Source organism: Thalassophryne amazonica, chromosome 1 (assembly GCF_902500255.1).
Source record: "Thalassophryne amazonica chromosome 1, fThaAma1.1, whole genome shotgun sequence".
Taxonomy (NCBI): domain Eukaryota; kingdom Metazoa; phylum Chordata; class Actinopteri; order Batrachoidiformes; family Batrachoididae; genus Thalassophryne; species Thalassophryne amazonica.
In genome coordinates this window covers 64,682,374-64,696,555 of record NC_047103.1, presented here as the reverse complement: position 1 = coordinate 64,696,555, position 14,182 = coordinate 64,682,374, and the positions used below count along the sequence as shown (strand labels likewise).

The window sequence follows — 14,182 nt, the reverse complement described above, 5'->3', positions numbered from 1 at the left end:
AGTGAAGTTAGTGCACCACTGAAGTGAGTTTAATTAATTTAAACTGCCAAAGTTAGTTTTGCCTTTAGCAGCAGGCTGCATTAGATATTAGCTCAATAATTTCTTAAAAATTGTAAATTTAGTCCATTTTTTATTTTTTTACCCAATAAAAATCCATGCCAGATTTTTTTTTTTTTTTTAATTACAGTCTCATTTTTTAAATAATTCAGAATATTTGGGGGTTTTTTGGGGGGGGGAGGTACCAATTGTTGCCACAGACTGAAATGTTTTATATTGTTGAATCTTTAGCCTGTATCTTTATATTTCAATGTTCCTATGTTTGTCTCATTTTCCTACAAGTAGTAATGTTTTCAGCCTGATCCTTGATATCATCCTGATCCTTTGGATTTCTTGCTGTGCAGAGGAGGATCAACCACTGGGCGAATGGCGTCAACCCTGCCAATACAGTTGTACTTCAAAATTTCTAGAGGTAGAACTGCACACCAGAACCTCCAGTCTCAATGAAAGAAGAGTACATCTCTGATCTTCAAAATGTGAGGAAAGTGGCTTCCAACAACTCCAATGGAGGGTAAAGGGTAGTTCTTCCTGTGGTTAAAAGTCTTGTGAGTATAGTTTGTCTCTCGTCTCTGTAAAGCCGCATCTGCGAGCAACAGTTTATTATTTGAAAGAGCTTTATCCGTCAATATTTTAACATTAATTGAAAGAATCATTAAACATGTCTGAAGTAAAAGTTCAGTCAACAAGACACTTTTGCTTGCACAGGTAGAAGAAGCCCACCCAATTGTGTATAATTCCAAAGTATTCAGAATCACTAAAGTAGTCAAATTCATGTCACTACAGCATTAACAGCAATGACCTATTCATTGAGGACAATTAACGCTGAAATTATTAAATAAAAAAATCCATTTCATCTTTGAGTTTATATTACAACTACATGTGTGCTGACAAATAAAGTACACATGTGACTAAAGCATGGACACTGCAGTAATTGTAACATCATTTCATGTTGTCTTTATAAGAAATATTTTGTCTTTTTCCTGGCTGAAATACAAATATTCCTGAATTAATTTACCCTACACAAAAAGTTAACTTAGATAACCACTAATCTGCTAACTAAAAAGTTAACTTTTATAATGCTAAACCAATAAACTCCTGAAAAAAAATTAGCAGAAGTTACAGCTAACTGCTAAGCTTCAGTATTGACTTGGCACACTGTCAACAACTTGTATCCCTGCAGAGGCTTCTGAGTAAATTCAATGTAGCACTTGTGTCTTTAAACACCCTGTCGGCTGCTGCAAAGACGTCTCACCTTTCACGGTGGCAGTGTAGATCAAACGCAAGGCACTTTCACTCATGGTTTCATTTATAAACAGACTAATTCCGGACAGTTTATCTACACATGAACAGCAACACTGACATTTTTACGAAGTGAAAATATCGCACTTTTAAAGTAATGAAGAGAGAAAGAATAAAGACAAAGAAATAACTGGTGCAGCACAGAAATAAGTGCAAAAAGTCTTTAATAAGGTGCTGAAAGGAAAAAATGTTCCAAAGGGACTGACGTTTCCATGTGAGAGTCACATCTTCCTCAGAGACAGACAGCGGTTCTACAGAAAGGCCTCTCCTTTGCCATCTCCTCAGAGACAGACAGCGGTTCTACAGAAAGGACTCTCCTTTGCCCATCTTCCTCAGAGACAGACAGCGGTTCTACAGAAAGGACTCTCCTTTGCCCATCTTCCTCAGAGACAGACAGCGGTTCTACAGAAAGGACTCTCCTTTGCCCATCTTCCTCAGAGACAGACAGCGGTTCTACAGAAAGGACTCTCCTTTGCCCCTTCTAACCCACCTTGGACTCTTTCAAATCTTAGACAGTTGCATTTGAAATATTTTTTCCAAATCTAACAATGAGCTTAATAATAAAAAGGATTTGGATTCTAACATTAGTGAGTCTCTAACAGAAGTTACTCCTTTTAAAAAGAAATCAAGTTTTTGCCGTCTTCGAATTTACATCCACTATAGTGACTGTAAGCCAGGTAGTTGAGTGGGAACTTGCTAAATTAGGGGCTTTATGTCCATCTAAACTAAGAATATGACAAAGAGTGAATTGGATGCATTACGATCTTTGGAATCCAGACGGGATATCATCATCCGCCCGCTGATAAGGGGGGTGCTGTTGTTGTTATGGGGTTGGAGAAGTATGAAATGGCATACTGAATGTTGAATAATGCCAAACACTATCAACTCTTATCTTCCAATCCCACCTCTAACATTAATAGTATGATTCAATGAATTATTGATTATCTCATAAGAAGGGGCTGGATAACAGAAAAAGAGATGGCTTTTCTTTTAAGTGAAAACCCTCGTTGTCCAGTATTTTATGGTGTACCCAAAATTCACAAACAATTGGATGATCCTCCGTTACGGCCCATCGTTTCTGGAATAGGGAGTCTTATTGAGCCCCTTTCACAATTTGTTGATTTCTTTTTGGCAAAGTTTGTCCGCAAATTACCCTCGTATCTTGAGGACACCACTGATGTTCTAAATCTTATCAATAATCAGAATTGTACAAGCAATGATATCCTTGTGTCTTTGGATGTACAGAGTCTATATACATGCATACCTCACCATGCAGGTTTAGAAGCCATTTCTTTCTATCTTGCCGAACGTCCCACTGATGTGCTGCCACCTTCAGATTTTTTGATTAAACTGGTTGAGATTGTTTTATCGAATAATTTCTTTAAATATTCAGATAAATATTATCTACAACTACAGGGCACTGCGATGGGGAGTGTTTTTGCTCCATCTTACGCCTGTTTAGTGATGGGTTTTTGGGAAGAGAAATATATCTTTAGTACTGAAAATAACCCTTTTCACTCAAAAATATCATTATGGCGTAGATATATTGATGACGTCCTCCTAATTTGGAGGGGCGCATATGATGAGTTACATCAATTTCTGAATTATATTAATTCCACTACAGATCATCTTTTACTATGAACTATAATCATATTAATTCCACTACAGATTATTTATCTTTTACTCTGAACTATAATCCTCATTCTATAGATTTTTTTTAGACCTCACTATTTATAAGGATGTCAATAATTCTTTGCAATCAACTATTTATCGTAAACCTCTTAGTAGAAATACTTTGAGAGCTGATAGTAATCATCCGCCCCATTTAGTTCGGAACATACCAGTGGATCAGTTCTTGTGAGAAGAAATTTTAGTTCTACCATGGACTTTATGTTCAAAGCAGCCCATCTAGCAACTCTGAACAACGTGGCTATAGTAGAATTAACATTGATAAAGCATGGGACAGAGCTCTAAATACTGATCGTGCCTCTTTACTTAAGAAAAAATCTCAAATCCTCTTCAACATCTAAATGGTTTTTCTACCTGCTATACTCCATTTGCAGAAAGAATAAAAAACATAATTATAAATATTGGCACATTCGAAGAGTGATCCCACACTTAAGACATCTGTGCTGAACCGCCCAAATTTATATTTAGGCGTGCCCGAAATATTCGTGACAGACTTGTTCATTCAGATATGATCAGTCCCGCCTCAACTGCCTGGCCTCCAGCTCAACAAAAGGTTTCTTCAGATGTGGGTAATTGTGCACATTGTCAAATTCTACACTAAGCTCATGTCTCTCTCATCCTCGCACTGGTAAGCAATATCCTATTTCTTCATTTATCAATTGTAATACCACTCATGTAGTATATATTTTAAAATGCCCCTGTGGCTTGGCATATGTTGGCCAAACAAAACGTCAACTTAAATTATGGATAGCTGAACATAAAACGGCAATCCGTACTCAGAATTTAACTTATGCCATGGCAAGGCACTATAAACAGGCCGGTCATGGCTCTCCAGCATCTTTAAAATTTTGGGGGATTGAGAGAATTATAGTTCCACCCACAGGTGGTGACATCATCAAAAACTGTTATGTAGAGAAGCATTTTGGATTTATACTATAGGCACTTTGGAACCTTTTGGATTGAATGAAGATCTAAAATTTGTTTTCTTTAATAATTGTTTTTAGTTTGGTTTTAGTCATGTGTGTTTTGGGACAGTTGGTGTTCTAATCATGAATTGATTACTAATTGAGCGAGTGCTGTGTCTGATGGATGGTCATGCCCTTTTGAAAGCACCTGCTTCTTATTAGTATTTAAGCTGTACCATCTCTGTTTGTGCAGGACTCTGAGGAAGATGTGACTCTCACATCGAAACGTCAGTCCCTTTGAACATTTTTTTTTCCTTTCAGCACCTTAGACTTTTATTTATGTGCTGCACCAGTTATTTCTTCTTTTACAAATTGGTCCTGCCTGGTTGCACCAGATTTGTTTGTGCTGTGCAGAAGCACGGTGAACTCTTTGTTTTTGCTAAAGAATAAAGAAGGTTTGAGCACTAACCCGCCAAGTGCCAAAAAGCATTATGGGAAATCAGACTCTTATCACCTCCCACCCATCAAACCGCATAGAACACTGCCATCTACGGGAAGGGAGTGTAAAAAGTGGCTAACATGCATTTCAGTTTTGCAAATACTTTATGTTTATTACAAATGGAAAAAAATGACATTTACGAAATACGCATCTACTTGTAAAAACCAACACACAAGTTACAAAGTTACACAAGCCACCTCTGTGCATTTGCAGGTATTAATGAGACAAATGTGATTCCATAATTGTCTTCTCACTTAAAAAAAAAATAAAGGTTTTCATGTACACGCTGTCTTTTAAAGCAGACAGTGTCGATCATAATGCATTGCAGCAATGCACTGTGGGAGTTCGAGATTCGCTTGTTTTTTATTATTATTGTAGTACATGTTATTTTAGGACTGTTAGTGTTATAGATCTGTTGTGATTTTATAGAATGTAGTTAGTTTGGTGAAGAGTTATGTTGTGACCATGAGTGAAAATGGCATTGCAATTTACCTCTTCTGCCACTGTCGGAGCTGCTGTATGTTGAAAGTAAATGATTTTTTTTTTCCCATTGCAGCAGAATGACCTCTTTGCTCTTAGCCTAACAGTTTCACTCTTCCCCTTCTGTGGAATGATCTCCCTGCATCAATAAAACAGTCAGATTCTGTAAAGACTTAAGTTCAGACTTAAGACGCACTTAGTTTCCCTTTGTATGGCTAGCATACTGGCATAGTATGTTGCTATGCTTTTTACTCTTCAATTTAATTTATAAGGAAATGGAGCAGCCAGTGGCCTCAACTTTATCTAAATTCTGGGTCTTTTAGGGAAGCTTAGGGCTAGTGGCCAGCAATCACTTTACTATTTCTTTTGTTGCTTAATGCGGACAAATTATAATGTATTTGTTGCGTTTCTGATGCCTGATTCCGTTTATTTCTTTTCTCTGTTTGAGTTGCGGCTCCATCCAGAGATGGGTGTGGTATCTGTTCCTGAAACCCCTCTGTCCTGTGCACCGGCAGCATTTCCTGTACATTTGTTCTCTGAATTGTTTTGTAATTTCTGCCAGTAGGATGGCCCAAGCAGAGGGTCACCCCTTTGAGTCAGGACTGCTTGAGGTTTCTTCCTCAAAGGGAGTTTTTCCTTACCACCGTCGCCTGTGTGCTTGCTCTGGGGGTTGGTAAGGTTAGACCTTACTTGTGTGAAGTGCCTTGAGGCAACATTGTTGTGATTTGGCACTACATAAATGAAAATAAATTGAAATTATTTAACTAGTTGCTCCCATTGTTCTATACATTACCTCTAACCTTGTTGACATGAAATATAGGGATTCTGCAAGGGTCCATCTTAGGCCCCGTGCTTTTCTCCCTTTATATAGCAGCCCCTGGGCACACTGTGTGGTATTACATTTCATTGCTACACTGATGACACTCAGTTGTACATGCTGATAACTGCTGGTAATCTCATACACAAACTCTTTAGAGGATTGCCTTAACTCAGTGAAAAGCTGGATGTCTAGCTTTACTTTAAAACTCGGACAAAATCGAAATGATTGTCTTTAGTCCAGCAAGACATCAACATCAGTTTAATGAGCCAACACTCAAGCTAGGCTTGTGTGTCATACATCACACAGATAAAGTGAGGAGCCTTGGGGTGATTTTTGATCCTACGCCGTCCTTTGACCTGCACATTAGAGATATCAGGACTGCTTTCTTCCACCTTAGAAACATGAAGATTCATCCCATCCTGTCTGTGACTGATTCAGAGACTGATCCATGCATTTGTCTCTTCTAGACTGGACTACTGCAACATTCTATTGTCTTTTTTCTATTCATTTAACAGTTTTTGACAAAATGCCCGGATGTTGCACCATGCACAGCACAAGGCGCACAGGAGATGAATCTTGATGTCATTACATCTTTTGTACCTTCAATCCAAAGGACATATTATTCAAAAGGGGAAAAAGGTTCTTGACACAACAGGGTGATTGATGAATTCTGTGGTATGAATTCAAGGGTAATTCGCCATCACAGACATCTATGAAAGAATGTGGTCATAAGTGGTTTTTGCAGCGTGCGAGATGGTCCTATTAATTTGTAGCATTACACAACAACATAAACAGCTGATGTCTTGCGGTCCAGTGGAGGGTGCCCAAATATGGCTGTTTGGAACATTTCTCCTCCATGCTGGATGGATTAAATCACAGCCCATCTGCTATCCGCACAACTCTGGGTACCAAGCTTTCTTCACTCTTCCAGAGGAAGGTGGGGGTTGAATGTCTCCCACACCGGTTTGTCCTCCCCCAAGGTAGCTTAACTGTGTAAATATGCACGGAAGTGAGCTTTGTGACTCTTGCATATTTCCAGTTGTGGGACAAAGAATACTTGATCTTACATTAAATTAATATCATTGGGCTATATGGCTAAATTTAGGATATTACAATTCAAACTGTCGAGGTAAACAGGATGGTGTCAACATAATTATGATGTTTAACTCATGTATGATCTTCATACTGTAACTGCTACAATGTGAACTATTCAATTATTGGGAAAAAAAAAAGGTTTGGATAAATGCAAACTAACTGCACATGACCTTTACTGCAAGTATGGACCACCCTAAACCACCTAAATTTTGCTCATTCTATGAATAAAAGGAAAAAAACTAAAACAAAAACTCCAAACACAATAAATAAAACAGGAATGTGGGAACTTCCCTTTAAGTACTACAAGCAAATTACAAATCAATCAATCACTCAATCCCTTTCGACTGAGTGGTTCTATAGAGGACCAGGGTATGAAGTCTGAATGAACTCCACAAAGCAGCTTAGGCCAGGGTTTCACATGGGAGGATAATTAGCCGATATCGGACCCGATCTTCCCCTTCCGACAATCTTAAAGACGCCCCAACAATACGTGATGATGCTAAAGATAATTTATCAGATATTCTCCAGTGTGTGGTGCGTTACGAGTGCTCTGATCTGCTCAGAAGGGCGTCAGGAGCGCTCCGAACGCAAATCAGGGATATTCAACATGTGGATTTTTTTGGCCCATATAAGCAGCGTGTGTTGTGTCCTCCAACCCACAAACAAGCGCACAGCCTGCTGAATGTGACGTGCAGACCAATCAGAAAGCGAGATGACGGACGTACGGAGCACAAAATAAAATTGAAACAGCTGTTCGACTTCCAGAAAGTCAGATGGTGGCGCTGTCTCACTCCTTTAAAGAAGGCCTTTTCTTTTGGTATCGTGTTTTACCCTCTGTTTTAAATAGTCACAAAGTATCTCTGTTTACTCTGAAGTCACGTTTAATGTCGAGAGATTTTGCGAGATTTCCTGTCTGAGGTGTGAATGTTGTGTGTGAAATCGTTCCGTGTGGTGGTGTTGTCCTTACCGTGTGGCTGAACACCACACACTGTACGACCAAACCTGTTAGATCCATGATTTTTTTTTATCTTCACGTGTGTTGTCTCTCAGGTTTTGGAAACCTAAGATAATTTTAAGATCCTGCCGTGTGAACCAGGCTTTAGGAGGTGCTGTGCTTACAAGACTCATGAACAGAAGACCCACAATGGTGAGGCTCAACCCCCCCACAAGTTCTGTTTGCTGACACACAAACACATTCCACACCACAAATTTTATTATTTATGATAGTATTTTATATAAATAAAAACCCCTGGCAATAATTATGGAATCGGAGGAGGATGTTCATTCCGTTGTTTAATTTTGTAGAAAAAAAGCAGATCACAGACATGACACAAAACTAAAGTCATTTCAAATGGCAACTTTCTGGCTTTAAGAAACACTATAAGAAATCAGAAAAAAAAATTGTGGCAGTCAGTGGTTGTTCACAGGCAGCTGTGTCTAAACTCTGGACCAAATACAAACAACATGGGAAGGTTGTTAAAGGCAAACATACTGGTAGACAAGGAAGACATCAAAGCATCAAGACAGAAAACAAAAGCAATATGTCTCAAAAATCAAAAATGCACAACAAACAAATGAGGAAACGAATGGGAGGAAACTGGAGTCAACATCTGTGACCGAACTGTAAGAAACCGCCTAAAGGAAATGGGATTGACATACAGAAAGCTAAATGAAAGACATCATTAACACCTAAACAGAAAAAAACAAGGTTACAATGGGCTAAGGAAAAGCAATGGTGGACTGTGGATGACTGGATGAAAGTCATATTCAGTGATGAATCTCGAATCTGCATTGGGCAAGGTGATGATGCTGGAACCTTTGTTTGGTGCCGTTCCAATGAGATTTATAAAGATGACTGCCTGAGGAGAACATGTAAATTTCCACAGTCATTGATGATATGGGGCTGCATGTCAGGTAAAGGCACTGGGGAGATGGCTGTCATTACATCATCAATAAATGCACACGTTTACGTTGATATTTTGGACACTTTTCTTATCCCATTAATTGAAAGGATGTTTGGGGATGATGAAATCATTTTTCAAGATGATAATGCATCTTGCCATAGAGCCAAAACTGTGAAAACATTCCTTGCAAAAAGACACATAGGGTCAATGTCATGGCCTGCAAATAGTCCGGATCTTAATCCAATTGAAAATCTTTGGTGGAAGTTGAAGAAAATGGTCCATGACAGGGCTCCAACCTGCAAAGCTGATCTGGCAACAGCAATCAGAGAAAGTTGGAGCCAGATTGATGAAGAGTACTGTTTGTCACTCATTAAGTCCATGCCTCAGAGACTGCAAGCTGTTATAAAAGCCAGAGGTGGTGCAACAAAATACTAGTGATGTGTTGGAGCATTCTTTTGTTTTTCATGCTTCCATAATTTCTTCCTCAGAATTGAGTGATTCCATATTTTTTCCCCTTGGCTTGGTCTAAAAAAGTACCATACTGACTGCCATAATTTTTTTCCTGATTTCTTGTGGTGTTTCTTAAAGCCAGAAAGTTGCCATTTGAAATGAATTGTTTCGTGTCATGTCTGATCTGCTTTTTTTCTACAAAATTAAACAACTGAATGAACATCCTCCGAGGCCGGTGATTCCATAATTTTTGCCAGGGGTTGTGTATATATATATATATATATATATATATATATATATATATATACATATATACACACACACACATACACTGAGGAAAATAAGTATTTGAACACCCTGCGATTTTGCAAGTTCTCCCACTTAGAAATCATGGAGGGGTCTGAAATTTTCATCTTAGGTGCATGTCCATTGTGAGAGACATGCACTGTAATCACAACGTATGATTTTTTTTAAAAATGTATTTGTATGTTACTGCTGCAAATAAGTATTTGATCACCTACCAACCAGCAAGAATTCTGGCTCTCACAGACCTGTTAATTTTTCTTTAAGAAGCCCTCTTACTCTGCACTCTTTACCTGTATTAATTGCACCTGTTTGAACTTGTTACCTGTATAAAAGACACCTGTTCACACTCAATCACACCCCAACCTGTCCACCATAGCCAAGACCAAAGAGCTGTCTAAGGACACCAGGGACAAAACTGTAGACTGCACAAGGCTGCGATGGACTACAGGACAAAAGACAAGCAGCTTGGTAGAAGACAACAACTGTTATGACTATTTATTAGAAAGTGGAAGAAACAAGATGACTGTCAATCTCCCTCGCTTTGGGATTCCATGCAATATCTCACTTTGTGGGGTAAGGATGATTCTGAGAAAGCTCAGAACTGCACAGGAGGACCTGGTCAATGACCTGAAGAGAGCTGGAACCACAGTCACAAAGATTACATTAATAACACATGATGCTGTCATGGTATAAAATCCTGCAGGGCAGCAAGGTCCCCCTGCTCAAGCCAGCACATGTCCAGGCCCATTTGAAGTTCACCAGTGACCATCTGGATAATCTAGAGGAGGCATGGGAGAAGGTCATGTGGTCAAATGAGACCAGAATAGAGCTTTTGGGATCAACTCCACTTACCATGTTTAGAGGATGAGAACAACCCCAAGAAAACCATCCCAACCGTGAAGCATGGGGGTGGAAACATCATATTCTGGGGGTGCTCTTCTGCAAAGGGGACAGGATGACTGCACCGTATTGAAGGGAGGATGGATGGGGTCATATATTGCAAGATTTTGGCAAACAACCTCCTTCCCTCAGTAAGAGCAGTGAAGATGGTTCATGGCTGGGTCTTCCAGTATGACAATGACCCCAAACACACAGCCAGGGCAACTAAGGAGGGGCTCCGTAAGAACCATTTCAAGGTCCTGGAGTGGCCTGGCCAGTCTCCAGACCTGAACTCAATAGAAAATCTTTGGAGGGAGCTGAAACTCCAAACCTGAAAGACCTAGAGAAGATTTGTATGGAAGAGTGAAAATCCCTGCTGCAGTGTCTGCAAACCTGGTGGAAAAATTACAGCAAACATTTGACCTCTGTAATTGCAAACAAAGGCTACTGTACCAAATATTAACATTGCTTTTCCACAGGTGTTCAAATACGTATTTGCAGCAGTAACAGACAAATAAATTATAAAAATAAATAAATAAATAAAAATAAATAAAAAAAATCATATACTGTGATTTCAGGATTTTTTTTTTTAGATTATGTCTCTCACAGTGGACATGCACCTAAGATGAAAATTTCAGACCCCTCAATGATTTCTAAGTGGGAGAACTTGCAAAACCGCAGGGTGTTTAAATACTTATTTTCCTCGCTATATATATATATATATATATATATATATATATATATATATATATATATATATATATATATATATATATATATATATATATATATATATATATATATATATATATATATATATATATAATATATATATATATATATATATATATATATATATATATATATATATATATATATAGTAAGTCTGTTATAATATAACAGCCTTACCTTAGCTGGCCTGTTGTTTCTGTTCTTGTTGTCACACACAGCCCAAATAAGTGTTATTCCTAAACGTGTGAAAGTTATATTGCCTCTTTTTAATTAAGTAGCATGGTCTTTTAGTTTGAAAGAATGATTTATTAAATTCAATCATGCTCTAAGACAAAGAACACCTTACCAACAGAGCTGATTCTTTTCTAGTGGTTGTAATTAACCGTAGTGGTGCATTTTTAAGCTCTGCATTGTATTGGGCAAGGTCCTTAATCCCCTAGTTGCTCCCAGTTTGTAATGAGTGCCTTGTACTGCAGCACCCTGACATCGAGGTGAATGCGAGGCATTATTGTAAATCGCTTTGAGCATCTGATGCAGATGGAAAGCGCTATATAAATGCAGTCCATTTACCACTGTTGTACTGTCACACTCTATCACTCCACTCTCGGGACGCAAACTCACAATCTCCGGTATGGGAGGTGGGCACTCTGACCAGGTGGTCAGAGCGTCTTTTGGCATTAGGGAGTGAGATTTACTGAATACCATACGCACAGTGACTCCTGGTAGCCTCTAACACATTACTGCCACCTCCTGCTCTGAAGTGTAAATCACAGTACCTCATTCAGCACACAAGAGCAGCTTTTCACGCATCTAGATGCTGCCATCTTGTGGCCACAGACGTTAATACTGTATTTTTTTCATACAAGTTCCTTTGGAATACAAGTCAATGGCCCTCCCAAATTGGTATTTACATAAAAATTATAAAGTTATATAGTCCAATACAATATTCCACATCATTGTACTTACAATATCCAGGAGCCTGTCAACACAAGATTTAAGAACGCTGTGTTGGTCAGTGAGATGCAAAGATAGAGATGATCGGTCCGTTTGCCCTTGCTGGCAAAGGGGGCACAACCACTCTGACACCCCATTGGTTTCACTGTTCACGGTCTCACCAGACTCCTCCTAAAAATAAAAATGGGTGTTAAAGGATCAAATCCCATTGCAAATATTTGTGTTGCGGTCTGAGTCAGATATGCTACTGTAAAATTAAATGACAACCATTAATCTACAGATTATCATTAGTACAATGATATGCAGCCATGCTGTTTTGTGTGCAGATGATCCCTGCAGATCTCAGAAGTGAAGCAGAGCAAGTCTTGTTTAGTACTTGGCTGAGAGACAACTTGGAACGACTGTATGAATTTCTCCATGTAGAACTTTAGTTGGGTCAGATAAGGGTATCCTGTGTAAAATTTGCGCCACATCCCAATGCAGATCTGTACTGGACCGACTGCGGTAACCCCGAACAACCAGTGGCAGTCAAAACGATCAACATTACTAAAACCTGGGTGAAAATCGTTTGCAGACAATGACTGCCTGAAGCCTAGAACCCACAGACATCAGCAAGTGTCATTTCTTCCCTTGAGATGTTTTTTCAGGCCTTTGCTGCAGCCCCATTTGGTTGCTGCTCATTTGTGGGTTGTTCTGACTCTAGTGTTGCCTACAGTAAGTGAAAAGCATGCTGTACTCGTAGAGTGCAAACCTCCGCCAACACTAGTTGCCATTTCCACAAAAATTTGACCTTGGAAAAAAATTTCAGGGTCGAAGTCCTGTTAGAAGTGGCTTTTCATAAACTAAATTAGATGTGATCAAATGTATTTTGTTCATGCCCCTGAAGTTTTTGTGGTGCTGTCAGGTTTTGGGGTTTTTTTTTTTGTTTTTCCAACTTTTTCAGTTCCTGAAGTGTCATTGCTTTTTGGCACTTGATAACTGGAGGATAGACAACAGGCATAAAATTGGAACCTCCATCCAATTTTGGTGGTGTAGGTGAATCCATAAAAAAGAGATTGAGATATAATGCAAAATGTACACCAAATGGGCTTTTCAATATTAAATTCAAATGTTCATAAAATCCACAATCCGGGTCAGATCCAGATCCAACTTTGTCAAGTGATGGGTGCCAGTCTCCACCTGACTTTCAAACAGAGCAATTGGGGAATGTTTTATTAAAATATAATGTAAAATATACATTAAATGGGGTTTTCAATGTTAAATTTAGATGGCCACAAAATCTGTACTCTGGATGAGATCCGGATCAGTTAATAAAGGATATCATCCTATGTAACACTCTCAATTATTAAAGATATTTGATCTTTTTTGACAGAATTAGAAATTTTTGGAAAATTTGTTTAGTGTTAAAGATAGGAATTTTCCAGTTTTCAAAGATTTTTTTCCTGGCTTTGATCTTTTGACCTATAACTGTGAAAACTGAATCATCCATCCATCCATTTTCTTCCGCTTTATCCGGAGTTGGGTCGCGGGGGCAGCAGCTCGTCGGGGGGCAAAGCCGCCCAGACCTCCTGATCCACACACAAAATTGAATCAATTTACAGTAATCAACTGAGGAAAAAAAAGTTTGTTTTACTATCTGTGACATCAGAAAAAAGTGATGAGGAAGTGTAGATTTTTTTTATCTTAGAAACAGGTATATACATTTCAAATGAAAAATGACACGAGGGACTGAAAATATCAGCTAATTTAAAATAAATCTTGTTTCGTTCTTGAATACAGTTAGTGTACTGTACATTAGTAGCGTAACATATTAAATAGAAAAAACATTCACACGGAGTAAATATATAATCTTACTTTTTCAGTGAGATCATCTTCAGTCTGATGAAAACATATCCGCACTTGGAAAACTACATCTGAAAATAATTCCTTGTCCTGGCTGCAGTAAAGTCCCTTTGTGACACCGGCAGTTTGCGCCAGGTTACAGTTCCAGCACAGGTGTAATCCGTTAATTGCATCTGCTGGTTCGAGTCTCTGCTGTACTGATCAGGGACCAGCACGGTTAGCTACAGGTGTAATCAGTTGACTGTGTCTGTGGCAGATAGATGGAGTCTCT

The 14,182-nt window shown here is 38.7% G+C and overlaps 1 protein-coding gene across 3 annotated transcripts in view; it reads right to left on the bottom strand.

Moving 5' to 3' along the window:
* Positions 1-14,182, bottom strand: part of zfhx2 (zinc finger homeobox 2) — a 52,277-nt gene that overhangs the window by 21,924 nt on the left and 16,171 nt on the right. For all 3 annotated transcript variants that reach the window (XM_034171292.1, XM_034171284.1, XM_034171276.1), the window contains exon 2: positions 12,082-12,240. In XM_034171292.1, the coding sequence (XP_034027183.1) occupies positions 12,082-12,240 (159 nt within the window). The remainder of the gene's footprint in view (positions 1-12,081; positions 12,241-14,182) is intronic.